Source organism: Camellia sinensis, chromosome 6 (assembly GCF_055761805.1).
Source record: "Camellia sinensis isolate YWXY chromosome 6, ASM5576180v1, whole genome shotgun sequence".
Classification (NCBI taxonomy): domain Eukaryota; kingdom Viridiplantae; phylum Streptophyta; class Magnoliopsida; order Ericales; family Theaceae; genus Camellia; species Camellia sinensis.
Genome location: NC_138966.1, coordinates 148,386,022 through 148,410,852, shown reverse-complemented (window position 1 = coordinate 148,410,852; position 24,831 = coordinate 148,386,022). Strand labels below are relative to the sequence as shown.

At 34.9% G+C, this 24,831-nt stretch overlaps 3 protein-coding genes across 9 annotated transcripts; 2 read left to right on the top strand and 1 right to left on the bottom strand.

Annotated features, from left to right (window-relative positions):
- Nucleotides 1-1,400: 1,400 nt before the first annotated feature.
- On the bottom strand, nucleotides 1,401-11,578 carry LOC114306477 (zinc finger CCCH domain-containing protein 46). The gene is made up of 4 exons (XM_082875091.1): nucleotides 11,203-11,578; nucleotides 10,932-11,029; nucleotides 10,628-10,853; nucleotides 1,401-2,922 (listed from the first exon to the last, which is right to left on the bottom strand). Exons 1-4 carry the CDS (start codon nucleotides 11,283-11,285, stop codon nucleotides 2,850-2,852), a joined length of 480 nt encoding a protein of 159 aa, XP_082731217.1. The 5' UTR covers nucleotides 11,286-11,578; the 3' UTR covers nucleotides 1,401-2,849.
- A 3,332-nt stretch (nucleotides 11,579-14,910) lies between these two features.
- On the top strand, nucleotides 14,911-22,161 carry LOC114319969 (disease resistance protein RPM1-like). Of its 7 annotated transcripts, none has more exons than XM_082875085.1 (4): nucleotides 14,915-15,151; nucleotides 17,437-20,354; nucleotides 21,629-21,716; nucleotides 21,862-22,161. In XM_082875085.1, exon 2 carries the CDS (start codon nucleotides 18,645-18,647, stop codon nucleotides 19,935-19,937), a length of 1,293 nt encoding a protein of 430 aa, XP_082731211.1. In that variant the 5' UTR covers nucleotides 14,915-15,151; nucleotides 17,437-18,644; the 3' UTR covers nucleotides 19,938-20,354; nucleotides 21,629-21,716; nucleotides 21,862-22,161. The 7 variants fall into 7 exon arrangements, with proteins under 7 accessions (XP_082731215.1, XP_082731211.1, XP_082731214.1 ...); XM_082875088.1 differs by having other exon boundaries at nucleotides 14,932-15,155; XM_082875086.1 differs by having other exon boundaries at nucleotides 14,948-15,151; nucleotides 17,442-20,354.
- Nucleotides 17,451-18,386, top strand: LOC145793688 (disease resistance protein RPM1-like). Its single transcript, XM_082876551.1, has one exon. The coding sequence runs from the start codon at nucleotides 17,451-17,453 to the stop codon at nucleotides 18,384-18,386; it is 936 nt and encodes a 311-aa protein (XP_082732677.1).
- Nucleotides 22,162-24,831: the final 2,670 nt, after the last annotated feature.

Here is a 24,831-nt window from a genome sequence, read left to right as displayed (position 1 = left end):
GGGTTTTTCTGGTATGAGGAAATAGAAAAATCCAAACTTGCAAGGGGTCAGAGTACCGTGCAATGGGTTTGTGGGCCCCAAATTTGGATTGATTGTGAGCAAGAAAATTAGGTAGGACTTCGGCATCTCGCTAAAGGAAAATGATTGGTGGCCCTAAAAAATTTGCCCCTAATGCCCCTAATTTCCATTTTTGGAAATTGTTTTCTTTTTTTCTTTCTTTTTTCCTTTTTTTTTTTTACCAAAAGTGAAATTTCGGGGCATTCGAGCCCCGAAATTTAGGGCCCTCAAGCAGCGCTGCTCACTAAAAGTGCGAAAAATGATTGAGGGCCCGAAATGGCTTGGCTCGAATGTGGCTCGAATTTTTTTTTTTTTTTTTTTCTGCCATTTTCGACGTAGAGGAAGCGGAGGAAGAGAGAGAGGGAGAGGGAGAGAAAGAGGGAGAGGGAGAGGGAGAGGGGTCGCCGCCGTCTCCGATCCGTCGCCGATCGCCGCGCCTCCGCCTCCGTCGCCTCCGCCATGCCTCTGCTCGCCATGCCTCTGCTCGTCGCCTCAGCCATCGCCGATCGCCGCCTCTGCCATCGCCGATCGCCGCGCCCCCCGCCTCCGCCTCCAGCCCATTTTTTAGGCCCCCTCCAGTCCCCCTCCTCCCCCTCCCCCTCCCCCTCCTCCGTCTTCGTCTCCCCCTCCCCCTCTCCGTCTTCGTCTCCTTCTTCTGCTGGAAAAAAAAAAAAAAAAAAAATTAAAACCACGAAACGACGTCGTTTCGTGGTTTAGGGGCATTCGGGGCGGAGGAATTCGGGCCCTGTAGCATTGTTGCTAAAAGTGCTATCCAGGGTGGCACATACCAACTGAATATAACATGGATGAATTGAGTTGAGTAGTACTACTCATGATTCACGAGTCATGATGACCTTCGTTTCAGTCAGATATATGAGTTGCTGCTGTCCGTTGAGAATTTTTAACGAGTTTTTTGCCCACAAATCCTACGGCACTGTGTCTTGCAATAAGGACCACAAGTATTTTGTCAGTTTTTAAACTCCCTTAATGTACGATTCTCCTTGACACCAAATTAATAATTCAAGGACTATAATCAATTATTGAGGGAAAAAGATAAATAATTAATATTATTTATATTCTCAATATGCCGCAACACATGTATTTTAATTATCAAATAGGCCGTAAAGTTAGAACACATAATTTATTTTCTGCTTTGATTGCATGTTTGAAATCAAAACATTCATACACACAAGTGAAGAGCAAGCAATTTAACATGTGAACAAGAATGAGCACTCGTAAGAATGAGCACTCGTATATCAGTACCTAGGAAGCACGGATACGGATATGGGATACGGGTACGGCGGGAATATGTTCGTAAAAAATATTATTTTAACAATTTTTAGTAATGCAGTATGCATAAAAATAAAACTTAAAGCAAAAGATAACTTGATAAAGAAGAAAGATTCCTATAAAACTAAGAATCTTCAAGGTCAATAGCTTCAACTTGTTCCCCTTCATCATTGAATATCACAAGACCTTAGCTAAAGCCAAAAAACCATTCTTAAATAAAAATTTCAGCAAATATACTTTTTAAGACATCAATGATAGCCTAGGAAGCACGGATACGAATATGGTGATATGGGGATGTGGATATGGCGATATGTCAAAATTTGAAAAAGTACGATACGGGTACAGCGGAGATACATTCATAATTTTTTTTTTATATATAATTTTAATAATGTAATATGCATGAAAATAAAACTTAAAGTAAATTAATAAATAAGGAGAGAGATTCCTATTAACCTAAAAGTGCTCAAACATTCATAAAACATCCAAAACTAAAAGCAAAAGCAAAAGCAAATGCAAATGCAAATTAAACATCATCCTTACATGCCAACACCAAAAAAAGAATGAGAGCAGAGAGAAGAAACGTGAGAGAGTGAAAAAGCGAGAGAGAAGTGAAAGAGACAACAAGGATACATCAATTTGACAAATTCTATTACTTTAACTCTCACTATATTCCTCTTATCAAAGAACTAAACAAAATATTATAAGTAATATATAACTTTGAGTATCCGATACTTCAAAATTAAGTATTCGATACTTCAAAATTAATAAAAAATTAATTAAGAAGTATCTAATACTTTTAAGAAGTATCCGATACGTATCCGCGAGTATTCGAGGAGTATCGGTATCTGATAAGTATCTGATACGGATACGTCACCCTTTTTGAAGTATCTGTGCTTCATAAATCAGTACAAGACAGACCAGAGATTGCGGATCAAAGATTACAATCAACATCTCACGACTTTAGCACCATGTAACACATTCAAATCTCATTCCTTCTCACCAACATAATCCAATTACCAAAAGGCATTAGAATTACCTCCTTGGATTGAATTTAATTTATACTCCCAGTGGAACGTCAAAACCAGTCGGCAATCTGCACAACATGGTCACCATCTTCTTTTGAAAATTAGCCACCCCCCATGAAGCCAAGGTTAGATTTCTGCTGACAGTGATTACCGATCCGAATGTGTCCATATTTCAACCATTTGCATGCCTAATTCTAAAATAACCCTAGAATGTATATTTGTCCGGAGGTGCTTCTTCCGGAATCTGAAAGTAGAAAAAAAAATAAACAAGTAATGCATAATGTACGAGTTTCCAAAACATTAATAGTAATGATTCAAAATGGATCTTGAATAAAACAATGTGCAAACACTTATTATTGCCATGAAGGTCTTTTGACTTTTGATAGGATCCATGGGAAAAACTCAAAAAAAGAATTTTTCAAATAATAATAATAATAATGCTAAAGGAAAATTAAGAATGAACACTCAATATAAATGTCAAATGATATTCCATTCCTCTTTCAACCAGATGGCATCATCCACTGCACCATTCTTCCTTGTCATATTATCACTGCAGGATGGGAAAATAACCAAAGTTAATAACAAGCATATAATAAATTGTTCACAGTTTTGAAGAAAAAAATCCTACAAATTATAGATCAGATCTAGGATCGTATCCAAAGAACACAAATACAAAAAATGACAAGAATAGAGACACCAGAATAAAAAATACAGAGTCAAGGCGGTAAGAAATGAATCAATGGCGCCTGATTATGACGGGATCTGGTCCTAAATGAATCTAAATAGTGAAAAACTAACTCGAAGCTGACCAACCAGTGTAATTCGGGATCCCCAAGTTTTCCCATAGAAAGGGTTCACATCATCTTTTATCATAAAATACAAAAAGATATAACAAGCTCCTTTTCATGATCTTACACTACATGAGCAAAAGGTAGGTTTACATCAATTAAGCTTTATGATGGGATCATTTTCAGCCACATCAAAATTTTGAACCCAATTTAAGGTTGGGTCCAGGATGATAATAGTTAGTAAAACAATTTTAATATAAATGGATCTTTAAGTCAGTAAAGCCAAACCCAAATAGAGGGAACTAGGGATTGCTGGCCTTCTTCTGGTTTAGTTCTTTAAATAGAATACGGATTTTAATTGTTATTGTAAATCAAAACACAAAACATGCAGCGGAATAAAATCATCAGATCATACCTTTTGATGATAGAACCTCGTGGATAAATCACGTGCTTCCAGAATCAGATCAATCAATCCCAGCAGTGGGGTGATATTACAATGGTGAATATCACCCACACAAACCACAGTGCAACTGACTTGATCGTTGTTTCTTGGGAGAGAGTCAGTATATGGGTAGAAAACAGACTCAACGTTGTTTTCTCTCTTCGTTACCCATAACCATATATCAGATATAAAATATATTTATCTCATTTATCCATTGGTTAAATGAGATAATATCTGATATCTATATCATCTATCCATATCATGATATGATAGATATATATCCTGAGTGGCTCATCCAAATAGGTTTGAATTCAAATTCAAAACCCATTTGGATGAGGTTCAAAAGGTTCTAAGGGTCATGCCACATGGGCGCCCAATTTCTAACATCTCCCACTCGGACATGAGTTGGCATGACACTGCCACGTCTCAATCTCAATCTCCCCAAAAATAAACAATCTCATACTAGCCACTGCACCGTGCGACTGCTGAGAACACCTGCATGTGGGAGCTCTATACTAGAAACTCAAAATGAGCCAGCATAGAGACATCAACCCAAAAAGAATAGAAATAGTGTCTCATATACCCCAGACCCATCTAATTACACCGGTCCAAAAAACATCTCTAATCCCTCAAAAAGAGCATGTTTGACCCTCTTAATTCTTGCAATATATTCACACTCAATTCGCCTCTCATACAGAGCGATGTGAGTTGCCGGCAGTGAATATACAACAGTGGTGTAATACTAGATGATCTTCCCTTTGCACTCATGCCATTTAGTTTAGGATTGACCGCTTTCCAGTGATGTCCCTTAAGGCCGAATCATGCATGACCGCAGGCAACATACCAAAGTAGCAGAACATCAACCCCTTACCTTATGACATAGTCAAAAGTCACAAAAGGGTACATAAATGAAAGTCATATCAATAATGACTCGTAAGACTCACACGGTGAGGAAGCAGGGATCCATTCTCTCACCTCATTACTCGGTCGCCAAGCACATATAGTATGAATACATGCTACGGTGGAGTAACTCTTCCATAAAGAGTGACGTCATACTCGATACACCGTACAGATATTAGTCTAGTCGCTTTCTAGCGCCTAACCCGAATTCTCTATTTGCTCGCCTTCTAGGCGCCAAATGAGATCTCGAATCTGGCTAATCATAACAGGCACAACATGGAAAGTGGGTACTAACATCCATGTTTGGTCCTTAACACGACCTCATCTTGGTTATAACCAAGGCGACATACATAGTGGATGATTTAAGCCTCTCTTGGCTCCGAATAAAAATAAACCACCAGTCTCATCCTTGCTCGCTCCCAAGCGCCAAGGGCGATTGCTCGTGTGAGTGAGCCAATCTTGCCTGCTGACATCATCATTTGCTAATCATTATGACACAAACCATAATAGTGTCAACATCCCATCATCTCAAAATAAGTGATCGATTTAAAAAAAAATTGACCACAGCTTGCGCAATTATAGACTCCAAACATAAGCCTTATCAGCACCTCTTGCGATAAGTATATACAACGGAATCCACCATGTGCGCCTCATATGAAATGATTTAAGATCACTACCTCTTGCACTATAACCTCTCTAAAGATATTTTTGGTGACCAATTTGCGTTCATTCTTAATGCGCCCAACTAGCGCAGATGCGCCCAACTAGCGCAGATGCGCCCAACTAGCGCATTGAATTTTACAAGGAGCAAATTAATATGCTTCTAATAAAGCATTTTATCCACAGTCTAATGAGCAAGGTCAATGTCTATACAACTCAGTTAACCATTTATCAAAGATAAAACTTATCATGCCGAATACGCCCACATAGCGTACTTTAGGCTCCCACAACAAAGAAAAAATCAAGGAATATAGGTCATCTGTTTCTCCCAAAGACAATCTGAGGATTCACTCAATAGCTAAGGCTCTGGCTTTTACCGATAGGTAAGTCAATGGGTTTGCAATTTTGCATCTAGAATCGTTCTAGGATATTCCTTATGTAAGTCATCGAAGACAAACCGAGAATTTTCCTAAAACAATCCCTAAGGATCGTACATCCGAGCATATGAATTACATCACCCATGTCCATCATATCTAAAATGGAGGACTGCCCACCCTAGGTGGCGACAACCTTATAAATTCCTGGCTCATAATGACTAAGTAAGGAAAAACTTCTTTTGGACCATTGATCATGCCTCAGTGGTCTTCATCGATCATCGTTGCCCTATCATGGCTTTACGAAATCTAAGAACCACTGTTTGGATAACTGCTTTAGGCTGTAAAAGATTTATTGGAACCAACAACCTTTTTGCGCTCCTAACTTTTCACTATAAAAGCAGAAGGTAAATCCTTACGGATCTACTTATCCAATTCTCTAATGAGAAATCAGGTCACAATGTCCACAAATCAATGTTCCAAACTTATGTCAATTATAGCCTAAGTCAAAATAACCTCACTCCCCAGGAGGAAGTCTTCTCATGGTCTACACTTTCCTCAATGGTGCGACCATTCGGTATCTAGCGAGCCTTATGCCTCAACAATGACTATCCAAATTACGCATAACTTTATAACAGTTTTGCGTCATAATGGAAAGTCAACCAAATTATAAAAATGGTTAATCCTCAAAGACTTTGTCTTAAACTGCGCAACATTGATCCACTTTCTAAAAACAGGAGACTAGAGCCTTTGGCATTATCCTAGGCTCTTTATCATCTTGCGGAGCAATCATGAATGTTTCCCTCTCAATCACCCAGTGATGACGTGGAAAATTTTCACATTTGCTACCACGCAACTAAGAATGTAGAGTATTCTGTTCTAATGGAGTAATCCATTAGTAGACACATCGCTCCCACTGTCCCTAGGATATTGGAAATTTCTTTCCATTCTCAACTAGGCTACATAGAGCGCTATGCTTGGAATTATCCATCTTATAGAGTTCCGAAAACTCTATTCACGTCACCTTTACTAATAAAACTTTATGTGACTTAGTTACACTACCACAAAGCTGCTTACCTATATGCACATGACCCGGAGGGTTTGCATGACCGCATACAATAATGCGCCACACGACCCTTTGTGTTTACAAGACAGCATACAATAATGCGCTATAGAACCCTAGGTCTTAACTTCGCAATCTTATGAGAAGTAGAATAAAGATAAGCTGCTTAATGGTTACAGATCGCCCATAGATGGCTCTCTGCTAACCCATTACTCAAAATGGAGTGTAAAAACTGATATGGAGGGCACTTAGTTAGGGATATAGGCAACAAACTAGTGCAATTCCCAATTGGGAAACATTTTGCGCCATTATCTACCTAACATTAACAATATTTAATTCCTTATCTCTACTACACCAGTGTGTTGTTGAGTACTAGGAATAATCAATGTTCTAAACATCCATCTCTCTTCACAGAGTTTTTCTGAAAAAAATAACTCAAATAGATACTCGCCACCTTGGTCAAAACTAAAAGCACAAAAAACTCTTATCTAATTGATCTCGACCTTATATGTGCAATGTCAAAAATCATCTCAAAAATTTTTGACTTATGGGAGATCAAATAGTCTTGACTCAGATGCGTATCGTAATCTATAAATGTGTCGAGATTGAGGCTTAGCTATCATACCCTCACACATATCTAGTCACAAAATATCATAGTGGACTAAATGCGCCAAAACAAATGACCTTCTGCGGCTTTCCTACTTACTTGTGCGCACCCATTGCGAACAAAGTTACACATTCACATGAGAGCAGGATGTCATAAGCGAGTGGGCCCGAGAAGGCCTACTCAAACCATCGTGTCATCATCTCATTAATGTGATTAAGTATAATAAGCCACTGGTTCATGACCAATGTCATAAACTAATTCCAATCATCTTAATGTGTGAGTTCTCGAAGACAAGTTTTAAAGGTTTAGGCCCAACTAGGTAATGACTCACGACTAAGTCATATTCACTAGATCATAAAAAGGATGTCATGGAGATATCAACTGCGCCTAAGTCGCAAATTTAACTAGTAAGTGCTAATCCCCTGCATCTTCAAGTCAATTTTATTCTCCATACACTTTAATACATCTAGCTGAAAGATGACGATACTCCTGTTGCCATCTCTATTTCTCGCTTCATAGTTACTTGCAATTAATTCTACTATCCACAAGAAGGAGAGAATAAGCTATCAACTATGATAGCTCCTGAAGTAACTTAAGCGCGAATTAGGCTAAAGAGTCTAATTCAACACAATGCTCTTACAAGCGATGCGTTAAATTCTTAGAGTCATAACAACCTTGTCAGCCTTAACCTTTTCATTACTATGCTGCAACGTTTGCGCTTAGTGGTAAATGTTATTCAAAACGTTAGCCTAGTAAAGGAATCACACAAAGAAGCACCTCATCCATGTTTCACACTCAAGTGTGGAAACAGTAAGTGTCCACACTTAGACAAGTTGGCAATGCTAATAGATTTTGCAGCCACTAAGCGCTAATCTTTTCACTCAGTGTTAATAGATTTTGCAGCTTCTAAGCGCTAATCTTTTAACTTCACGTGATATTTCAACGCACACTATTATAGTGCATGAAATTTCGCTCAATCTACTCCCAATAATTGGGTAGAGAGCAAAACACTGCTCGTACTGGCTACTCGTCTTACACTTAATGACTAATTTATTTAAGCTCGCATTTCTTGGATGACGTGACTCTTGAATGTTACTTCATCCAATGATGTAACATTATTTACAAGTCAAATTACAAAGTCAATCCGCGCAGCTCATTAGTCAAGATCATATACAGATCTATTGAGGGCTTACTAATTTCATAACTCCAAAACTCGCCAACCAAAACTATGTAGCGTGCCGCTAACTATAGCGCACACATTAGTTTTTATTGTGCCAAACAAGGCAACAAAAACACGGCGACTTTGAGTCATGTTTCCCTACTTTGGCTCAATTAAGGTTTGACCTAAAGTCTCCAAGACTTTTGCTCATCTAAAGAATGGGATTAGTTTGTTCACATTTGAACATCTCTACGAAGTTTAGGTCAACCAAATTAACTTTCATAAGCTAAATCAATTTAGAGAGAAATTCGCATTGGGATTAATTTGATTAGCATAATATAATTTTGCCGCAAAAATCTAAATTAAATAGTGACAATATTACACAAGTCGCAAGATCGAAAATCCGCTATGCTCGTAATCATCTCTTGCGCCACAAGTGACAATTATCCAAAATTTAGTTTAATTTATGCGCAAAATATTGGTTTTCGGGAGTTAATCTACAAAGATTTCTCTCAACCGAATAACCTCCCACTGACTATGGCATATACAAAGCATGATAAATTCCATACAATAGCATTTTAATGTAAATCTACAAATAACTCATGCTATATTTATTTAATAATGGAATTCTAATAAATAAATAAATAATCATGCTCTTCTAATTACAACATATTACAAACTAAAAAAAAAATATGCTGTATACAATATTTAAATTATGCCATAACAGAAAGTACATCATCCTGAAATTTTCTGGTATTTTCTGGAATTTTAAATAACTAATTAAACACACATAAAATTAGAAATAAAAAATCCAGAAACTAGTAAACAGAAACAATATTCAGATTATGCCATAATTAAAATGTACATTGTTCTGAAATATTCTGAAATTTTTCTGAAATATTCTGGAATTTTAAATGACTAATAAATACACATAAAATTAGAAATAAAAAATCCAGAAACTGATAAAATGAGACAATATTACCAGTAGATATTAAAACATTTCAGAAGTCCACAATAAAAATTTCAACCCCAGAAAATTAATCATGCAACACCAGATGCATTTTAAAGCAAAAAAAATGCATTATTAACACAGGAAAAATATTACATATTTTCGTAAAATTTTCAAAATTTTACAGAATATAGAAAAATTAATTCTGAGTCTAAGGGTACCAACCATGCTTAAAACAAAGCTATAACGAATAAATTATGGTCAATTAACGCAATTCAGAATTAAAAAACAAACAAACAGAGCCTTAGAGCCAAGCCAGCGCGGAAAAACGGCTCGGCTCGGCTCGGCGCCGCTCAGCGCAAGTCGGCTCAAGGATCGGCTCGGCGCGCGGCTCAGCCTCGGCTCGGCGCGCGGCTCCAGCACGCGGCGCGCGTGCGGGCGCGGACGGCGCGCGTGCGTGGACAGCACCGCCGACGCGCGCGTGATGGCGCGTGCAGGCGCGTCAGCATGGCATCCGGCGCGTGTAGGCGCGTGGGCGCGCGTGGCTTCGGCGTGGTGGCGCGTGAATGCCACACGCCACCTTCCAGGGTACTGACAGTTCCGATTATTGTACTGCCGGACTCCTTTTTCCAAAATAAAATCATTTATGCTCTTAAAAATGACATTAATGATCATAAAAATAAAATATTTTGGATCTCCACATCTTTTATAAATATACACATGATAAAAGAAAGCACGAAAATATCCATCATTGGCTCTGATACCAATGTAAATCAAAACACAAAACATGCAGCGGAATAAAATCATCAGATCATACCTTTTGATGATAGAACCTCGTGGATAAATCACGTGCTTCCAGAATCAGATCAATCAATCCCAGCAGTGGGGTAATATTACAATGGTGAATATCACCCACACAAACCACAGTGCAACTGACTTGATCGTTGTTTCTTGGGAGAGAGTCAGTATATGGGTAGAAAACAGACTCAACGTTGTTTTCTCTCTTCGTTACCCATAACCATATATCAGATATAAAATATATTTATCTCATTTATCCATTGGTTAAATGAGATAATATCTGATATCTATATCATCTATCCATATCATGATATGATAGATATATATCCTGAGTGGCTCATCCAAATAGGTTTGAATTCAAATTCAAAACCCATTTGGATGAGGTTCAAAAGGTTCTAAGGGTCATGCCACATGGGCGCCCAATTTCTAACAGTTATGTACTTCCAATCCAAAACTTCGTAACTGATTTTTTTTTATTTTTTTGGTTGAGAAAAAAAAAAAATCCAAGAACTTGCATTGTGTCCACATTCACAGATAATTGTTCAACTGCAGTGGAGGCAGAGTTAGGCCCATTCGGAGGTATGGATGACTGGAAACTTGCTGAACTTGGAACTTGTGGTGACACTGCCGAAGTAAAAAATGGGTTTCGTTCAGCACTAACGGCACTGTTGCTGAAGCTTGCAGTGTTGGGGGCAATGGAACTTCCAAATGACTGGTTACGAAGTTGACCCCCAAATGAACCTACCACATGACTGAGTTATAGGCAGCGCACAAACATAAAGCATTCTAGTGTGTAACATTATAAGCTTCAAGTCTTACCTGAACTTCCAAATGGCGAGTTCTTGGTTTCAAATACACTAGTAGTCTGACTGGAAATTTGAGTGGAACCAAAAGCATTATTTGTAGGAGTAGCGGGCCTGAAGAATTAACCCAACTAAGTTAACAAAATCAAAGGGCAGACTTTGAAACAAGAGTTTGAATAACCCTTGCAACAGCATAAGAACACTAAAGCTGCCCTATAAATCAACAGATACCATCATTAGCAAGAAGATAGCTAAATATAAATTCAGATGTCGGGAGAAAATCTTGCCTCATTCCAAACCCCATATTTAGTGATGCACCGAGTTGACTGAAACTTGAAACTGAAGGAGGGTTGCTATTTTGAGCAGTCATTGAAGAGACAATTGGAGTGGCCCCAGGAAAAGCAGTTTGGGTAGCAATAGAAGGATTTTGTGGAACTGCATAAGGATTACGGGTAGGTTTTCGAATTCAAGCAACTTAGCATTGAGTAAATTCCTTTCTCTCTCAACCTGTAGCAAGACGAGATCGATGATTGAGTCAATGAAGAAAGCTATCTATCCACTAGGTTATTCATCAAAATGTACTTGTACAACATTGATACATCTGACGAGTATATAACGTTATGAAAAAATAGCTGCAGGAAATTTTAAGCAAAACTAGCACTTTTTATGATGCCCAATACTCTTTTAAAGGCTAAGCTTCCGTTTCGGAAGTGGGTTGATTTTTTGACTTTTTAAGTGTTTTGGTTATTTTAGTCTGAGTTTAAAAAGATTGATTTGGGAAGGACTTTTTGACTTTTTTGACATTTTGATTTTTTTGTGAGGTGTCTTCATGTTAAATTACCAAACTACCCTTCAATAGAAATTATTTTGTCAAGTCATTGCTGGTGGTCCTCCACGTCAGATCGTTTGGACTGATTTTTTTTTTTTTTTTTTTTTTTTTTTTTTTTTTGTATTTGGCCTATTTTGACGTTTTTTTTAAAAAAAAAAAAAATTATGTTTTTATCATTTTTCTTTTTTTTTTTTATACATTAATTAGTTCTTGTTCTTTAATTTATGTTTTTTGTCTTATTTATTTTTATTGGTATACAATAACATTTTTTTTTATTTTTCAAAAATGAGTTTTTATGTGTTTTATTTATTTGTAAATTACGTGGCGAATAGTAATTTATGTTTTTATGTTTTTTTTTTTAAATATTTTTGAACGAGGCGTATTTTTGGAGTTTTTTTTTTAATTTACGTTTTTGTCATTTTTTTTATTTGTCCACATTAATTTGTTTTTATATTTCAAAAATGGGTTTTCATGTGTTTTATTTATTTGTAAATTACGTGGCAAATACTAATTTCTGTTTTTTTGTTTGTTTTTTTTGGATGAGGCGTATTTTTGTCGGTTTTTTTTTTAATTTACGTTTTTGTAATTTTTTATTTGTATACATTAATTTGTTTTTATATTTGACAAATGAGTTTTCATGTGTTTTATTTATTTATAAATTATGTGGCAAATGCTAATTTCTATTTTTATGTTTTTTTTTTTTGGATGAGCCGTATTTTATCGTTCTTTTTTTTTAAATTTACAAAATTGTCAATTTTTCTTTTTTGTATACATTAATTTGTATTTATATTTCAAAAATGAGATTTCATGTGTTTTATTTAGTTGTAAATTACGTGGCAAATGCTAATTTCTTTTTTTATGTTTTTGTTTTTGAATAATGGGTTTTCATGTGTTTAATGTTTTTCCAAATTACGTGGCAAATGCTAGTTTCTGTTTATAAATTTCTTTTTTGTTTTTTTTGTTTATTTGAGGAGACTTATTTTCGTGGTTCTTTTATTTTTCATTTACGCTTTTGTCAATTTTATAAGAAACAAAATAAAATAATTATAATTTTTAAATTTTTTAAAATTTTATAAGAAAAGAAAAGAAATAATTTTATTTTTTTTAATTTTATTAAATTTTAAATTTTATAAGTAAAGAAATTTTAAATTTTATGAGAAAGAAATAAAATAATTATAATTTTAATATAATATTTTATTTTATTAAACTAAAAAATTTATTTTATTTTTTTATGATTATTTTAGGGGAAAAAAAAACCCCAAAATCCTTCTATGTCAAACGAAGGGTCAGTGGGTCAGTACGGCGAAAAGTCACACTGAGAAAACACGGTGGGGTTTCTTTTTCCGGGTCAAAAAAACGCCAAGAATAGCTTCTGCTCTTTTTCATGGTATTTTGGTAAATTTATCCAAAAGGGTTTGAACCCAACATGTTCATTTCTGTTTTGTCTTCGTTTGGCTAAATTAGCTTTTTTTTTCTGTCCGAACGTGACTAATTTAGCCTCAACTTGTCTTCCCAAACATTGCGTAAGTGAGTCTAATACCATTTTTAAAAGGTTAAGCCACCAAATCTTACTACTAACACTGCCACTGGCTGTTCGCATGAGCGGTATATCCAGCCATTCCTAAAGGGGGAGGTGCAAGCACACCAGATTGTGTGTCTTGGTATCTACTTTGGTGTAGATAGAAGACCAGAAGTTTAAAATTAAAGTTCCAATTTTTCGAATTTCATTTGCATATGAAACTTGTTATCTACTTTGATGTAGCAACAAGTAATGAATTTTAGAGATAGATGTTCCACTAATTTTTTCTAAAAAAATTGTGAGAAATAAAACTCTCTAATAATGTCATATTCATTTCTCACCAAAAACGGGAAGAAAAAAAAAACAAAAAAACAAAACAAAAGAGGAGATTTGGTGAGAAATTAACTAAAGGTGACAGAGTTGATTTGATTTTTTTTAGGACTCAAAGCAGTAATATAATTAATATGAAGCCTTGTATACATATTTAAAATATATATATTAAAAAAAATATGATCAAAAGATATGTCCAAAAAAATTTAACAGCCAATTGACTGTATATATATATTTTATAATACCAAAATTATTCATTAAAATATAAAATAAAAAAAAAATCTCACTTATATTTTTCTTTCACTTTTTTCTTTGTTTTTTTCAACCATCTAAATAATAAAAAGAGAAAATCATGGTAGAGTTTGATAGGGTTTTAAAAATATGATTTGATAATAGAATTGTATTTTGAATTTGTGAGTTTTGCAATTATAATTTGAGTGTAAAAAATTTATTTGGTTATGAGTTTTGAAAAGAATTTTGAGTTGAGTATTGAATTGAGTTTTGAATATTTGATGTGACATGTGAAATAAGAAAATTTATTTAGTTATGAGTTTTGAAAACTATGAATTTTAAAAAGAGTTTTCAAAACTTAATTCAAAAAATTATAACTCATAACTAAACACACAACTCAAAACTCTATTGAAAATTCTGATCAACACTCATAATCAAACTCTTTTTAAAATTCAATTCAAAAAATTAATTGTTAACAAAAAATAACACTCATAATCAAACTCTTTTTAAAATTCAAGTGAAAAAATTAATTATATTAACAAAAAATAACATAAAATTTTTAAAATTGAAAATATTACAAACAAAATAATTTGAAGTTCAGAATAAATATTCAATTACTGATTTCAAATAACTTTTGATTGTATATTTGGTTCGAATTATGTTTTTTAAAATATTTTTCAGTTAAAATATTTTTATATTTTTAATAATTGCGGTCACAAATCATTTGCTATTTATTGTATTGTTATTTTCAAATAAATTGCCACAAAATTTATCAAGTATTATATATATGGGGAGTCAAACAAAAATTAAAATATCATTTTGTTAGCATCTATGCAATTTACCACATATAATTTAATATTATTGAAATTTTTTTATTGGTTAAATTTCTTCAATTTCACGAAAAACTTAGGCATCCTTCATTTACCTTCATTATTTATATCATCTATATTCAACCAACAACTTTTATATCAATTAAAAACAACCAACAACTTCATTGATATCTTCACCATCTTCATTTACCTTCGTCATTTCCGTTTAATACAACCACCAACTTCAATAAATATACTACCATCCACCACCTACCTCAACCACCTACCCAATTAATTATCACTATCCTTCGTTTCCTTTTCTTGTCTTTTTCCTCCTAAAATACCCAAGTCGTCTACAAAGTCTTTCTTCTCCAAAAACGAAGCCTAATTCATTCATAGAGTGAAGCTTTTGCTGAAATCTCACAAAAGTAACAAAAGCAATTCCTGGTGTTTGGTTTAGGGATCTTCATATCCATTTCTTCTTTGCAGAGTTGCTCATCATCTCTGCTTGGTTGATGGTATGTATGTTTCTACAACCCATTACTATCTTTTTCTGTTTTGGATCATGATTTAAGTAATTCCTCCACAAATCTCTACTCAAATCTATGAATAATGATGTTGTTGTGTTTGTATCCCTTTTACACCGAAATAAATAAATATATATATCTATCTATACAACTAGTGTCCTCAACTTCTTATGCTGTCAAAGTGTTCACTTTTTAATTTAAAATAAAAAATTAGGTAAATGAGAAGAGTTCACTTTTTAATTTAAAATAAAAAAATTAGATAAATGAGAAGAACAAGGCTTGAGCCTCAACCATTGATCAAATAAAGAAAACACTTACGATATAATGGCACACAATAAATAGTAAAACTTTTGTTTTATTTTTACTTGAATTACACGTGATGAGTGTGTCAACCACTAGTATATATATGTTATCATCGATCACAGTTGTGTCTACGCCATTTGTATTAATTTCTTTTGCTTTAGCTTAGCTTTATTAAAAAAGAATTCGTATAATTATGTCAAATTTATAAAGTTTGTAATTTTTTCAAACTCAGTCAAAATCAATGGGATTTATAGTAATTATTATTAATTTTTCAGCTTGATTGGACCATCTAATTATAAGGTCACATGGCCTGACTTGTTGCCTTAAATATGATTACATTAGACCCTGGGAATGTTGTCTGGTTGGTTTGTGTCAAGACCCAAACCCCGCCTCGTAAGGGTCGGTGCAGTGATCGGCCAGCAATCTAAGATTACTAAAGGCCTTCTTATAAAAATAAAAAATAATCGGAACTAACGGAAGTAATATACAAAAATATTGATAGGCCAATGAGCTGTGCATCTATATGAACAAATATTTACATACATGAACGTTAATGTACCCACATAGCAATACATATCTTATAACATCTTGTACAAAACATATACACATCCATATACCGGAACATACATTTCCTATCAGTCATCACGACCTAGCCTTAACCCGGAGGCACCAAAACCCGGTAGGCTTCAAAATGGTTGCCTGGCAAAAGGGTTTTTCTAAGCTTGATCTTCGGATCGTCCACCTATATATATATAATAAACAGTGAATTAAAACCCAGTGAATAACAAATGTGTAAAGTGGTTTATGAATGATGTCCTTATAACAATTCAAAATAGTCAGATTCAGTAGTGAATAAATTCACAAAGCAGTATTTCATAACATATTAGTCATTCTAAATCGTAGCAGTCATACGTAGTACATTCAATAGCAGAACAATACAGTAGGTCTTAAAGACCGAAATAGTCACGTATGATGGCCATCAACACAATAAACAGTAGTTCTAAAGATTGGAACTGACAGAGATCTCTAAATTCCTTTCCGTAGCTTTCAAATTATGAGATTAAACTTCAATATAACTCAATTCTAGAATGCATGTGACATATAACTTCAAAACCCAACATTTTCATGTTTGTATGTAAGGAATCATCTTCTTCTTAACATGTTCTAGCAAAATACATGCAATAACCCATAAATCCAACTCTATACCATATGATCTTCAAGGTTTGAGAGGTAAATCCTTACTTAGAGTCTTCATAGACACTTGATCTTGCATAATCTTGACAAATCCAAGCCAAATTTGAGTTTATTCTTCACTTTCTTCACTTCTCTCTTAGTTTTCTCTCTCTACGTATATCTCTCAGATTTTCTCTCTAAAAGATGAGTTTGAGCTCATAAAGAAGTTTGTATCACATATATATCCACATCTAGATGGCTTCAAACAATAATGAGACCCAAACACACCTTAACGAATCAGAAAAAATCAATTTTCAATTAAACTTCTCAAATGACTCTAAAAATTCCAATTAGCATATCCATATACTCAATTTTAGTTTTTGAACCCATTAAGGCTGTCAATTTAATTTTCAAAGTCATAACCCCAACAAATATTTTTCCCAATTTGGACAGATATGCACCAATAAGCCCTATAATTATTAACTACCACATAATTTATTCCCATGATCAAGATATGTATTTTGGGGTCGTCATAGTTTGGTTTGATTTGATTTTAAAAATTAATTTTCTGAATTTTTTCCAAACAAATTAAAATAAAAATAATTTGGTGAACAATTGAAAAAAAAAAAAAAAAACAAGGCTTCAATGATAATAAAACTGTGGACCAATCATTTTTTTTTTTACTTTATAAATGACTTGACCATCTACTTTAGAGAACCCAAACTCCATCTCATTTCCCTTCTATGTGGACACAATCACACACTGAGCATAATTGGAACTAATCATGATGGTGTGTTTAGTGCAGGGATAAGTAATGGCAGAAAGAGCAGTGAGCTCTGTTATTCAATATTTGGCACCATTGTTAACTGGAGAAGTAGAGTTGTTAAAGGGTGTTCGCAAGGAAATTGTCAGTATCAAAGCTGAATTGGAGCGCATACACTCTTTCTTAGAAGATGCAGAATCAAGAGCAGAAAATGGAGATAAAGGTGTGAAAACATGGGTGAAACAAGTAAGGGAGGTTTCTTATCGTATAGAAGACGTTATCGATGAACACATTCTCTTGGTCTTGCCAAAACAACCTGGACTAGTTGGTTCCTTGCGTAAAGTTACTCGAACGATCACTAAGCTAAAGCCACGACATGAGATAGCTTCTCAAATCCAAGACATCAAGACTATAATCCGTGAGATCCAAGAAGGAGCTATTCGATATGGATTTAGTACTAGTACTTCCTCAGAACATAGTAGCACCAGTACTAACAGCATCACCAAGGACAACATGTGGCGTGACCCTCGATTGGCTTCCCTTTTCATAGGGGATAACGAAGTCGTTGGCATTGTATCTCCCAAATATGAATTGATAAGCAAATTGATTGGCCAAAATCGATCACAACGAGCAGTGATCTCGGTGGTTGGCATGGGTGGAATTGGCAAGACCACTCTTGCCAAGAAAGTTTATGACAGCCAAGAAGTGGTTGCACACTTCAATTGCAAAGCATGGATCACTGTCTCTCAATTATACAAGCCAGATGAACTCCTCAAAAAAATGATAAAGCAGCTATCAGGAAACGATGTTCTACCTGACGAGGGAATTGAGTCACTCATTGACAAGTTAAGAGGATATTTATCCGAAAAGAGGTACATCATTGTGTTTGATGATGTATGGGAAACTGATTTTTGGGGATCTATAAGACATGCTTTACCCAAAAATAGTGACGGCAATCGGGTAATCATCACCACACGCAGTGAATAGGTTACTACATTTTGTAAAGAAACTTCAGTGGATCATGTCCACGAACTTGAAGCCCTATCCGAAGAGAAGGCTTGGGAACTCTTTTGCAAAAAAGCTTTCCAATTGGACTTTGAGGGTCATTGTCCCCCTGAGTTGGAGGAAGTATCACATGCAATAGTTAGAAAGTGTCAAGGTTTGCCACTTGCAATTGCAGCTATAGGTGGTCTCTTGTCCACCAAAAACAAGGGTATATCCGAATGGCAAAAATTCTATGGTAGCATGAATTCTGAGTTGGAAAGGAATCCTGATCTTAAAAGCATTAGCAAAATTTTGTTGTTTAGTTATAATGATCTGCCTCACCACCTCAAATCTTGTTTCTTGTACTTTGGCATAATGCCAGAAGATTACTCGATCAAAGTTGGAAGACTAATTCAGCTATGGATAGCTGAGGGTTTTGTTGAAGAGCAGAACGGAAAAACATTGGAAGAAGTTGCAGAAGAATACTTGACTGAGCTAATCCATAGACGCTTAGTTCTAGTGTCAACAACAAAATTTGATGGAAGAGTTGGACGGTGTCAGGTACATGATGTAGTGCGTGAGATTATTCTCTCAATGTCCAAGGAGTTTAGTTTGTGTCAAATTTTGGAAAAAGAGAACTCAAGTTTCAATGCCACAACTCGCCGGCTATCTATGCATATGCGTTACTGCAACATGGATAAGGTTATGAAAAGCATTAGTAAATCCCCAGTTCGTTCTGTTTTTCTTTTTCAAGAGGGACAACTGCCAAAGAAGCCCTTATTAGGTACACTAGCTACAAATTTCAAGCTTTTAAAAGTACTGGATTTTCAAGATGCTCATTTGGATCAACTTCATGAAGAAGTGGGAAATCTATTTCTTTTGAGATACCTAAGCATAAGGAGCACACGAGTGGAGATAATACCAAAGTCCATAGGTAAGCTACAAAACCTACAGACTTTGGATCTAAAACATTCTCCTGTGAGAGAGCTCCCATTTGATATCAGTAGGCTCCATAAGTTGCGACATCTTATTGCCTATTCTTGTAACTTTGAATCCTTGGGTCATGTAGTAGTAGGAGTGAAGATACAGGGAGGGATTGGATGTTTAGAGGAGCTGCAAAGTTTGTGGTTCGTGGAGACAAATCATGATGATGGGCTCAGCCTAATTAAAGAGCTTGAGAAATTAAGGCAGCTAAGGAAGTTAGGAATTACGAATTTGGAAAGAGAACATGGGAGGGCTCTATGTGCAGCCATTGAGAAGATGAAATACCTTAAACGTTTAAGTGTAAGGGCCTCAAGTGATGATGAGATTCTGGATTTACAGTATATATCATCATCATCTCCACCTCAATATCTTCAATGTCTCTGCTTGACTGGACGTTTAGAGAAGTTGCCCGATTGGATCCCCAAACTTCAAAATTTAGTCGGATTATCTCTAACGGGTTCAGGTTTGACCAAGAATGATCCAACAAAAGCTCTTCATGTCTTGCCTAGTTTAGTACGTCTTGTTCTTTCGGATGCATATGATGGGGAGCAGTTGTATTTTGAGGTCTGAAGATTTCAAAAACTTAAGCAACTAACTCTCGTTGGGTTAAAGGGATTGAATTCAATGATTATAAAGGAAGGAGCATTGCCTCTTCTTGAAGATTTAATGATTGGGCCTAGCCCGCAACTAAAGGAGGTACCATCTGGCATCTACCACCTTAGAAACCTCAAAACTCTTGAGTTTGTTGGTATGCCAGAAGAATTGATAGATAGAATGGAGCCCAAACCCAATCAAGGAAAGAACTACTGGATCGTCGAGCATATCCCTCGTGTCGAGCTCTGGTCCTGAATCGGAAAACATAGTCGGAATTTTATTGCTTATAACGGTAGTCTTCAAGAATATTTCAATCGAAAAGGTGGACAACGCAAGGGTTAGGGAAGATAAAAATGAATCTCAAAGCTGAATGCCAATTCAATTAACTTTCAGGTTTGCCCCCCAACTAAATTGCTATGTTTGTTTATTTCAGAGTTAAAAAGAGTAGATTTAGGATAGGGGAGTTTTTAGGATGCATTATTTGTCATTTTAATTTTATATGTTTTAATTTTATTATTTTATTTACTTTTTATATTGATAATTTTGATAACTAAAATGATCAAATTAAAATTTAAAGACTAAAATAACAAACAATGCATATTTTATGGACTAAAAATGTCACATTTTAAAATAAATTATCATGCTACTTAGGCTCTATTTGATTAGAAAAAAATAAATGATAGAAAGTGAAAATTACAGAAAGTAAAGTGAAAGAAAAGAAAAATAAAATAAAATAAAATCTTGTATGAATTTGATTAGGATGAAAATTTTACAAAAAAATAGAAATTTTTATTATAAATAATTATTTTTATAACAAATTTAAATTTTCTTATATTTTCCCTATTACTTCCATTACTTTCATGCTAAACAAACATAGAAAAAAAAATATATGCCTCCATTTGGTTTAGTTTTTTAAATGAGTTTTGAGTTATGTTTTGAAAGATAAGGTAGCGTTTGGTTAAGTTTTCAAATCATGATTTGAATATAAAAAAATTCAAAACTCTTTTTAAATTCCAGGTTTTCCAATCATGTTATTTGAGTTGTGTTTTTTTTTTGCCAATTCAGTTCAATTAAATTCCAAGTTTGTCCCCAACTCAATTGCAATGTTTATTTATCCTTTCGTCAAAATTTGATGGGAAAAAAAAAATCATCTTCAATACTCTATTTTTAAAATTTTTATCAAATTTTAATTTGATGCAAAAAAAAAAAAAAAAACATTCTCCCTTGATTTGATGAATATTTGGATAGAAATTTTATGCACCACGTTATATATTTTTGTGATAAATATTATGTAATTTTTTAGTAGAATTACGCCAATTTGTAGTTTAGAAACTAACTTACACATTTTGTGGTATTGTTACATTTTTTTTTATCCAAACATTTTCTAAAAAAAAAATTTGTAACATTACCACAAAAATGCCTAGCATTACCACAAAATATGTAATTTTATTTCTGAAACACAAATTGTCTTAACTATACAAAAAAATTACATAACATTTATCACAAAAATGCATAACATATATGCTACAAAAATGTGTACCATAGCCCCACCCTACATTTGATAAATAGATTGGATATGATTTTTGAACACTTTTTTCATCAAATTTACATTTGACAAAAATAAAAATTAAGAGTTGGAGTTGCTCTAACATACCATTATTCTTAAGGTTGCCACCATCTCCGCCACCACTACTCCAGTCACTCTCCCATCACCTACACCACTGCTATTACAACCAACACAGCATCATTTTTAAGGTTGGTATCAAATACAAAAAAAAATATTTTTCAATATTTTTCTATTGAAACAAAAAAAGTCTAAATCACCTATACTTTTAGTACTTATATTGTTCCTTGATATATTGCACTTCCTTACATTTAGTATGCGTTTTGTAATTCTTAGGTCTTTTGCTGCAAATGCATACAGTTGAAGGAAATTCAATTGCAGAGACACCCAGAATTCAAGTACTCCAAACTTCTAATCACCTCATGATTAAGCAAATCCCCGTTGATTTTTATTTTCTTTCGGATTGTAAAAAAATAAAAATTGCCATCTTGCTAACATGAATATGTTTATTATGGTTTTTTTAATTTTATTTTATTGTTGTTTGCTAAGACAGTGTATTGGATTTCATGATAACCACAACTACGTAATTCTCATTGAGAAAAACATATGATCATACATTCTTTCTTGTTGTGTTTCTACACTAAGTTCCATTTTGTTCTTTCTTTTTTGTTCTTTAGAGCTAATGTTATGCATAAAAAATGTAGTAAGTTTAAACCTTTTATTTAGGGAGGAATTATCTCCTCAAAGATCAGATGACTTGACAGTTTGGGGGTATACTCTGGCTACCTCATATGCTACCTATTCCATATCTACATCTAAATTAATGTTGCAAAGTATGCATTTTGTATCACCTTGGTCCTCAAAATTTTCATTTTGTCAATTGTGTATCTAAATGTTTTTATAGTCTAATTTATTCAATTCCTAATTATTTTTGTATGGTTGGTTGAATACGTAGTTGAGTGGCTTTGTTGAATAATTTAGACTATTATGTATAGTTTGTTATGCTAGTTTTTATATACTTTCAACTTGGGAAAGACAGATATGCCTTTATAACTAAAGAAGAAGATGACATAACTTCATACTTTCTAAATCATAATTAAAAAAAAAAAAGTCATGACCAAACACCACATAAGGCATAACCAAAGATCTCTAATAATGTCATAACTAAATAATAAAATTGATCATAACTAAAGAAGAGAATAACATAAGTAGAAGTACATATGGTACACCCATTTCAAGGATGTATATAGTAGAATTTCCCGTTCAATTTTTATAGCTGAATAAATCTATTATATTATTTGAAGTGCAGAACTCATAATAATTTTAAAATTTTGTCAATATTTTTATTCTTTCTAAGAATGTCCAAGTTGTTAACTGTTTAGTAAATAACTATTATCAAATTTTAAATTCAACCCATCTTTCTCATTCATCAAATTCACTAACAAATTTAAATGTAAAATTGCAAAAGTATTACGTTTACACCTACCGCTTATATGAATATATATGTATACATCTAGAATTAATTATTTTAATGTTTTTTTTTTTTGATTGATCTCTTCTCTAATCCTCTTTTAGGATATATATATATATATATATATATATTTGGATGCTAGTTTTAGTATAATAATTTGGTATTATAATTGTGGTTGTTTGATTGGAGATTTCAATATAGAATCGTATTAATTTCCTTGAATCAATTTCATAACTACATTGTTCATATGTGTGCAATCAGTTTTAGTATTTCAAAGAATTGGGCCGAGCTGTGAGTTGGGCCCTGCGGCCCAAAGTGTGAAGGAATCGGTAAGAAGCCGTAATGTTACTTCGGCCCAGGAGAAGTGAAGTTATTCTGGCCCAGGAAAGGTGTGGTTACTCCGGTTCAAGAATGTGTAAAGCAACTCCGGTCCGGTGGCAGTTTGAAGTGAGTCCGGCCTTGCATTTAGTCCGGTCGGGACATATTATGGTTAGGTCGGTCAGAACTTGCTACTTGGAAGCTTGATCTAAACACACTATGGTTGAATAGGGGAAAGCCGAGATAGGGAGTTGGAGGAGAAGACCGAGCTAAGGACAGTTCGGCCTTCTCTGTGGCTCTGCGTAGCCAAGCTTATTTCGGTCGTATAGTAGTTCGGCCAAAGTGAAAACCATCCCACTTGGTTTAAGCAGTGGGGGAGGGTGTAAAAGGATAAGCATTATCCTTAGGAGTATGAATCCTAGGAGGACTCTGCATGGAGAATGCTTAAACCTAAGGATAATGCTTATCCTTTTACACCCTCCCCCACTGCTTAAACCAAGTGGGATGGTTTTCACTTTGGCCGAACTACTATACGACCGAAATAAGCTTGGCTACGCAGAGCCACAGAGAAGGCCGAACTGTCCTTAGCTCGGTCTTCTCCTCCAACTCCCTATCTCGGCTTTCCCCTGTTCAACCATAGTGTGTTTAGATCAAGCTTCCAAGTAGCAAGTTCTGACCGACCTAACCATAATATGTCCCGACCGGACTAAATGCAAGGCCGGACTCACTTCAAACTGCCACCGGACCGGAGTTGCTTTACACATTCTTGAACCGGAGTAACCACACCTTTCCTGGGCCGGAATAACTTCACTTCTCCTGGGCCGAGGTAACATTACGGCTTCTTACCGATTCCTTCACACTTTGGGCCGCAGGGCCCAACTCACAGCTCGGCCCAATTCTTTCCCAAAAATTACCCTCTCAATTGCCCCTTAATTTCATCTGCATAGCATGATTGAGATTACAAATCCTTCAACCGAGCTGAAGTTCTACAAGCCTTTCCAGCCGAGATAAAAACCCTTCAGTGTATCCAGCCGAGCTAGTTTTACTCCGAACTCTGCTTTATCCGGTCAAAACGTCTCTTCAATCACGACTGTAACGCTTCCCTTTCCCTAGCCACGTGGCGGGCTCTGATAGGCCGTGAGCTGTTATCACGCCGCCTTCGTACTTCGAACTTTTTGAACAGTCCCGCCCTTTTTTGCCGCTTTTTTCTCTCTCATCTTTCACAAAATAACCTTTCCTTCTCTTGAATCATTCACCTTCCATTCTTCATCTTCTCTTTCTGTGTTCTTGCTGTTCGTGTTCTTCCTTCATTTTTGAGAACTGATTTTGCTGCCACTTTCCCATCATCAGATCCCTCTTCTTCCACCTGGTAAGTAGACTCACTTTGCTTCCTTTATTTCATCTGCATAGTTTTGTTTTGCATGTTTTTTGCAAACATTTTCTTTCATTTTTGACGCTTCGCTTCTGTACTTTTATGAAAAAATAATAGCAGAGCTCATACGTGTATGAACCCCTGT